The 8,016-nt window shown below is 42.6% G+C and overlaps 1 protein-coding gene across 1 annotated transcript; it reads right to left on the bottom strand.

Moving 5' to 3' along the window:
* Positions 1 to 2,928: 2,928 nt before the first annotated feature.
* Positions 2,929 to 7,024, bottom strand: LOC121585603 (T-box transcription factor T-A). The gene is made up of 8 exons (XM_041901927.2): positions 6,758 to 7,024; positions 6,030 to 6,294; positions 5,209 to 5,343; positions 5,020 to 5,081; positions 4,863 to 4,924; positions 4,424 to 4,597; positions 4,083 to 4,206; positions 2,929 to 3,904 (listed from the first exon to the last, which is right to left on the bottom strand). The coding sequence occupies exons 1-8, from the start codon at positions 6,940 to 6,942 to the stop codon at positions 3,640 to 3,642; spliced, it is 1,272 nt and encodes a 423-aa protein (XP_041757861.2). The 5' UTR covers positions 6,943 to 7,024; the 3' UTR covers positions 2,929 to 3,639.
* Positions 7,025 to 8,016: the final 992 nt, after the last annotated feature.

Genomic DNA, 8,016 nt, shown 5'->3' with positions numbered 1-8,016 from the left:
TATTTGGACCACACACACACACACACAATTAACGAGGACCAACAGAGACTGCAGGTCGTAGCGATCGAAGCAAGCAGAGAGGCTAACACGCTGTGTACTCAGCTCTCTGGATGGACAAAGCCTTCAGCCACTGAACTACTGTCTGTCTGTCTGTCTGTCTGTCTGCAGCTATACACACATCCCATAACAGAGCAGAGAGGGCCTAACTCAGCAGGACTTATTTACCACTGGAAGACTGAGCAAAGACCAGCATGTGCTGCCCAATCAGCAAACGTCCTCACTGAGTATCCAGAAATACTCACGCACAAGCAAATGCACACACACACAAACACACACACACACACACACACACACACACACACACACACACACACACACACTGAAGACACAAGTGAGATACTTTTACACACCTTTATTATTTTATACAACATGAACCAGCACAAACTATAGTTTTCATATATTCAACGCAAAAAACCTTGGACATCCCAGTCCTTTCAATCATAAGCTGATCCCATGTAAAAGCCAGTGCTCCCTGAAGTACCAATAAAGTGGACAGAGGTATGGAGTTTGAAGTCTTGCACACAGGCCTGCTGTCCTCCAGCCTACTGCAGTCTGGATGTCACATTGCTGCTTCGTTACTGTTTGCCGGTGGCTCTGTGACCCTGCAGCCTTCATTTACACCCTGGTGTGGAACCCTCCATCACTGTCCAGTCCTGGGACAGGTCCCCCGCTCTGCTCCCTGAGCCTGTCAGAGAAAGTATGCAGAGAGAGAACGGTGACGTCATCATTCAGTACATATCAACCTAACCTAATGCCTATCATGACGAAGGTGGAATATAAGAGTTGAAAGTGTATGGGTATACCTATGATGGGTATTCATGGTATTGTGGTGATCCTCGCTCTATGAGCCACATTGAAATTCCTACCAAGTGTGTGAACTTCATTGGCATAATGCGTAGGGTGTTTGCCTTTCACACCAGCGACCCAGGTTCACTTCCTTGCCCCGCCGGTCACTATAGTATAATACAGATGAGAGGATGATATGGTCCAAATTAGATTCACCCAATACACTAGAAGACACAATATGAAAAATGTACATTTCAGGGACACATAAAGCAAAACAACCATGGAAATGGAGAGTTAAAGTTCTAAATAAAACTTTGAGGCATTATTGCTTTCCATTTTAATTCTCTCCCTGGTGCGAAGCGGTCTGGCATGTTGGCATTCGGCATTTTGGGTTGATATACTTTTTTTGTTTAATGACAGACAGGCAATTGTAAACGTGTTAGCCGTGTGTCACACCTTCATGAAGATTGTCACAAAGACGTGTCAGCGATGGAAACCCCTCAGACGGATTCCTCAATCTGAATGGTTCCATCTCTACGTGTCATATCAATTACACAAGACAATTCACTTAGCATAGCTGTGTTGGCACTGGTATTTATAAAACACTCCATACAGCAGCTCCAAAAGATGAAGACCACAACATCAGTGTAGGCAATGTGTGATAGGTTATGTGTAGGTTATGTGTGATAACCATAGTACTTATTTTCAAGTTATTTCCTCACAATTTGGCTCTTTATGAAAAACTGGCCTCTCGTTTGTTGTGACTGTGTGTGAGTTATTTTTTAGTTGTGATGTTAAAGGTTATGACACAAGACTTATCTGTGTCAATTAATGGCAGTTGAAGTAGGCTATGTATTCACCTTAGTCCTGAAAAATATCATTTATGCTTTCATGCCGACATGGGTCTCACTCTTTGGCTTGCAGTTTTATATTATAAACTTAAATATGACATGGGCTGAAATTTATAGATTCAGTCCCTCTTCACCTTTTAGGGAATGGAAATTGTATGATTGTAGACAGTAATGTGGTGGGTAAGAAGTAGCTAAGGTAGTGGCTAATTTCATTGACTCTGAATGCGACTGTAATTGACACACTGAAGTCATATTTGAGAAAACAAAGGAACTTTTAATTTATTATTAAAATGACATAAATAAACATAAACTCTGAATGAGTCCAACAAATACAAATAGAATAGATATGTACATATGATTGGCAGGGAGGGAATGTACACAGAGCGAAGGAGGAGAGACATCTGTTCTTTCTCCTGGGCTGCTGTGGGAGGATACAAGGCACTTTCTTTCTTTCTATCTTTCTTTCTTTCCTTCTTTTTCTTCAGGCCATGAAAAGCAACACACTGACACTGGATCCAAAACAGTTAAATATAAACGGCTAACAATGAAAATGGATGTTAATTTATACTGAACAAAAATATAAATGCAACATATAAAGTGTTGGTCCCATGTTTCATGAGCTGAAATAAAAGATCCCAGAAATGTTCCATACGCACAAAAAGCATATTTCTCTCAAATGTGTTTACTTCCCTGTTAGTGAGCATTTCTCCCCTTTGCCATGATAATCCATCCACCTGACAGGTGTGGCATATCAAGAAGTTGATTAAACAGCATGATCATTACACAGGTGAACCTTGTGCTTGGGACAATAAAAGGCCACTCTAAAATGTGCAGTTTTGTAACACAATGCCACAGATGTCTCAAGTTAAGGGTGCGTGCAATTGACATGCTGACTGCAGGAATGTCTACCAGATCTGTTGCCAGATAATTTAATGTTCATTTATCTACCATAAGCCGCCTCCAATGTCATTTTAGAGAATTTGGCAGTATGTCCAACTGGCCTCACAACCGCAGTCCAGGACCTCCACTTCCGGCTTCTTCACCTGCAGGATTGTCTGAGATCAGCCACAGCTGATGAAACTGAGGAGTATTTCTGTCTGTAATAAAGCGCTTTTGTGGAGAAAAACACATTTTGATTGGCGCCCCTGCCCAGTCGTGAAATCCACAGATTAGGGCCTAATTTATTTATTTCAATTGACTGATTTCCTTATATGAAATGTAACTCTGTAAAATTGTTGAAATTGTTGCATGTTGTGTTTATATTTTTGTTCAGTATATTTTATATACACACATATACATTTTTATGTTAGATCACCAGATTATTTCATCTTATTTATCTGTATTATAATAATTACAACACTAATTGTAACAATAAACAGTCAAACATAAGGATTGGCCCCTTTAGTAAAGTTGAGGGGGTTACTTCATAAACTTAGCTTTGGGTAGCTAGTGATCCTGATTGTCTTACGCCAGCGTACGATTGTCTTTGAGTACTGTGTCTGTACTGAAGGACACGACTACAGTAACACACCAGCAACTGGAACGATTGCGGAGGAAGTATCTTCAGATTGTCTTTGGCTTGTAACTGAACCTTGGAGAGAGTGAAGGAAACTCCCAAAGGAAAAACACATGCCTCTTCCACTGAGACAGCAAGTGTGTAACTTAAGAATGGCAACCTATGGACTTTGGCTTAGAAAGTCTAGAGTCTTTGAAATGGAAAACCAACCATGTCATGTTGGTGAAACACAAGGCCTGAGAGGACCATACATCTCTCTGCTTCAGATAGATCTTATTCTGAGTTGACTCTCTGCCTTTCACAGGCGTTGCTGTCCACATGTACTGCATCAACCCAAAGGTTTCAGAGCTGAGAGTCAGGCAGTAGAGAGGAGAGGGAGGTGATGTGGAGCAGGATGGTGGTTGTCTGATGGAGGAAGCATTGTGCTCAGTAGCTCTGAGCCACGGGTGCCCAGGAGGCGGTGAGCCTGGCGATGGAGCTTTCGAACTGGGCCTCGCCCACTCCTACACCCACCTCACTAAGGCTGGGGTCGTACATGGAGGATGGTGAGGATACGGGCAGGGAGGAGGTCAGGCCTGTGTAGGAGGAGCCTCGCAGGAACTGGTTGGTCAGGCCGCCAGCGATGGAACCAGAGGCGGAGCCGGAAGGAGCTAGGGTCGTCCCGGCAACAGACCATAGGCTAGGATACTGGCTGTAAGGAGAGAGAGAGAGTGAGGATTGGGTTTGATTAGAAATCTGGGCCTAGTAAAGGTCTAGGCCTAGGGCCCAGAATGTTTCCTGATCAAGTCATGTAGTCAGGAAAGTGCGGAAAACTAAACAGTGATATCAGAAACGTATATACGATCAACTATGACCATGTGTTGCCATACCTGGAGTTGGATGTGGAGTTGGTGGTGTGGGACAGGGTTCCCATCCCAGTGGAGTTAGGGATCTGCAGGGCTGACCAGCTGTCATGGGTGGGCAGGGCTCCCGACGAGTTGTCCATGTAGTTGTCTAAACAATAAAGTACATAGAGAAATGATTAAAAACAGTATACGAAACATTTCTCTGATCAAAACAATGAATTTCCTTTACGGGTGATTTCTCAAACATATTTTATTAACCAACATCTTGAAATCCCCATGCTGTACCTATGGGTCTGACTAGTGATCAGAATAAACAGTAAACAGTGCATTCACAGAGTGCTGGGTTGGGTAGAGGAGGTTCTTACTTGAGCTGGAGGAGCGGTGTGGGTAGTGGCTGGGGTAGGGGGCGGACCTGTGGCCCCTCAGGCTGGAGTACCTCTCACAGTAGGACCCTGAGGAGTGGCCAGGGGCCCCACTGAATGGAGGGGGGCTGCTGCTGGAGCACATAGGGCCGTTACCAGGTAGGAACCAACCACCAACTGAAAGGAAGAAAATAATGAAAATGGTTTTGTTAATACGGTTCCTTTTTTCATACTGTTCTCTATGTACAGTTTCCTTGGGGACATGGAAGGCTTTGAAAATGAAGATGTATGATGATCATTATTTTCTGAATGTTTAAGAATAGTGTGTTTGAAAATTATGTGAAATATAATGACTTGGTTTGATTGTTGGAATTGAAACGGAGAGGTATAGAAAGAGTTTCTGTAATGTGGTTGATGTTGCGAGACTGAATAGAAGACTTACGTTGAGAATAACCAGACTGTTGACTGTCTCCACCATGATCTGGCATGTCTTTATGGTCGCTCCTAAAATTGAAAACATAACATCAGAATTGGCACACAAAATCTAATAAATACATAAAAAGCATATTGCTGACACAATATCAGTCTCTTCCTCTTACCTCTCTTTGGCGTCGAGGAAAGCTTTAGCGAATGGATTGTGTTTGATCTTCAACGCAGTTATCTAGAAGGTACATAAATATGACAGCTAATATTATTTTCTTCCTTCATTGTAAGCTGAACACAATATAATGCTTTTTTTATTGTGAGCAATGATTATCTCTGTGACTGTGTTATTCAGGCCAACTGACCTCTTCATTCTGGTAAGCAGTGACAGCAATGAACTGAGTCTCAGGGAAAGACTGGCTACTGATCATCTTCTGGATCCCTCCAACCTTCACAATGTGTATCCTGGGCTCATACTTGTGCAGAGAGTTCAGCATGATCTAGAGAGAAATTATACATTATTTTAATCATATCCAATAAAGTACAATCAACAACAAAGATCTAAAACACACACTCAAAATTAGTAAGATAGCAGATCAATGTGGTCCAACAGATGCCTAATAAAAAATGGTGAAGTTGATTTGCCATGAAATGGACACCGTTTTCCCCCAGAAAAGGCCTAACTTTGTAATTCAGCACAGCATCATTAGCTCTGAGAGAGCAGGGCAATCTGAACTAGCCTACCAAGTTGTCTTTAAATTGATTTACATTTTTTTTTTTTTTACTTATTTAGCAGACGCTCTTATCCAGAGCGACTTACAGTTAGTGAGTGCAAACATTATTCTATTTTATATATATTATTATTTTATTTATTTTTTACTGGCCCCTCGTTGGAATTGAACCCACAACCCTGGCGTTGCAAACGCCATGCTCAACCAACTGAGCTACATCCCTGCCGGCCATTCCCTCCCCTATCCTGGACGACACTGGGCCAATTGTGCGCCGCCCCATTGGTCTCCAGGTCGCGGCCAGCTACGACAGCGCCTGGATTCGAACCAGGATCTCTAGTGGCACAGCTAGCACTGCAATCCAGTGCCTTAGACTACTGCGCCACTCGGGAGATAAAGATTTACATAGTAATAAATACGCATACTGCAAATACAAACAAAGAAAATTGGGGCCTTACCTGTCCTCCCCCGTTAAGTTTATTGGACAGTTTCACTTTGCTGAATGAGACAGGCGCTTTCATCCAGTGTGCTCCGAAGTTTGGCGAGTCTGGGTGGATGTAGACGCAGCTAGGGCTCTGTGGCTCGGGCTTGCCACCGGGAACCCACTCGCCATTCACGTACTTCCACCGGTTGTTGTCTGCAGCCACGAAGTCCAATAGGACTGAATACATGGCGTTGGGGTCCAAGCCGCTCACATTCGCTCTGAGCACTGGAAACATCCGCCTGTAGGTTAAAATAACGTTGTTAAAATAAACATATACCCTAAGCAAGCACAAATATTATGTTATGTTGACTCAGCCGTTGGTCTTTATGATTGAATTATTTGGCAGGTATATTTATTTGCATTAAAAAGGGTGCCACTTCGGGGCACTTTACTTTATCCTAATAATAGGTTTTATAAGATTTGACAACCGTTGCGCTTTAGGCCTAATTATTGACATGGTATTCAAGTTGCCACAGTGAAGCATAGATGGGGCCTATAGCCAACACATTCTCATCCAGACTATTCTGAAAGGGTGAACATGTCTGTTGCATATCTAACCTGGGCGCATCAGTTCGTAAAGTCGTGCGTAAATGCGCGCTACGATCTCTCCAGATAAACTTTGCTTTTAATGAGGCAGACCAATAGGCCTCGAAGGCCTCATTTTGATCCGTAGCTAACAGCAAAATAACAACCATAGCCTACCTGCCAGTCTTGGTGACGATCATTTCGTTGGTTAGTTCTTTAAACTTGGTCCATAATTCCGCGTCTTCTAGTCCCAGTTTAATATCCCTCTCCGAGGCGTCTCCTTTCTCGCTCCCCTTTTGAAACTCGCTCTCCACAACGCTCAGAAGGTGGTCAAGCCGCTGGTCGGAGTTTGAAGAAGTCATATTTCCTATAGGATGAGCTCGTGTGGAGTTCCGCGAATTTTACCGTTAAAATAGGATTCCCTGTTTCTATATTAGTTTTGACAGCGAGATAAGTACTACTGGCTTGGGAGCCCAAGGCCTGATCATATAAGGCCCCCCGGGACCACATGGGGATAGGGGCGTGGCGTTGCGTTCTAGACCACGCCCCGTTGGCCTAATGTTCTGGTTTCGAGCGTCTCTTCGATGTCCCCAAAGCAAAAAGGCCCATCATAAATGCGTCAATACAACATTTATAATTGTACCTATAGGCCTCTAGGCCTACTTTAAACAGGGTCATGTTTGAATAAGAATAACTTATTCGCTGCCTTTTCCTTTAGGTTTATAGCCTACATTACCTAGGCCTATGCATTTTCAAAAAAAAAAATGGATATTCGTTTCCTCTTGCATAGCCTAATACATTTTTGGAGCTGTTTATATTTCAAACATTCGTTATGTATCTTAAAATACCCTCTCACGAAAAAAAAGACATGTTAAAATGTTATTAGGCCGTATTGCCAATAGCATAGAATATGTTTATGGTATTAAACATAGTTGATTAGTATCCTAGGTTATATCATCTATTTGTCAGAGGGGAAAAAACATCGTTGGATGATTAGGCCAAACTAATTTTTTGAAGCTTTGCATAAAAACAAAAGAAGGGAAGAGACAGGGCGACCGGCACCAGCCACGGTGCCTTTGAACTCAGTTGTATATTTGCGAATAATGCTAATCTTTTGTTGTACCAAATACACACGTGAGAAGTGTAGTGTTGACTGTAGCCGGGCCATTAGGCTGTTCCTCTGTTCCTGTACGTGGCGAAGTGTGGATAGTCCCGAGGTGACATCAGAGATCTGCCGAATGGGGCGACTGTCTGTTTCTGATCTCACATCCACTCTCACTAACATCGAATAAACATTTATTCACACTTCATTGTAAAAGTATTAGACTTCTTTATCATTAAGATCGGGGGTTGAGATTATAGGGGATTCATATTTTTATCCTATTCAAAATTATGTAATCTGCCTTTTTTTCTCATCCTGATAACATGGTCAGGAG

This window comes from Coregonus clupeaformis, chromosome 17 (assembly GCF_020615455.1).
Source record: "Coregonus clupeaformis isolate EN_2021a chromosome 17, ASM2061545v1, whole genome shotgun sequence".
NCBI lineage: Eukaryota > Metazoa > Chordata > Actinopteri > Salmoniformes > Salmonidae > Coregonus > Coregonus clupeaformis.
The sequence above is the reverse complement of the archived record's forward strand: the minus strand, read 5'-3'. Positions and strand labels throughout refer to the sequence as shown.

Coding starts and splice junctions, on each gene's coding strand:
- LOC121585603 (XM_041901927.2), bottom strand. CDS start 6,942: ATGACTTCTTCAAACTCCGACCAGCGGCTTGACCACCTTCTGAGCGTT. Junction 6,295..6,757: donor ATCGTCACCAAGACTGGCAG/GTAGGCTATGGT, acceptor TTTAACCTACAG/GCGGATGTTTCCAGTGCTCA. Junction 4,925..5,019: donor TTCCTCGACGCCAAAGAGAG/GTAAGAGGAAGA, acceptor TTTCAATTTTAG/GAGCGACCATAAAGACATGC.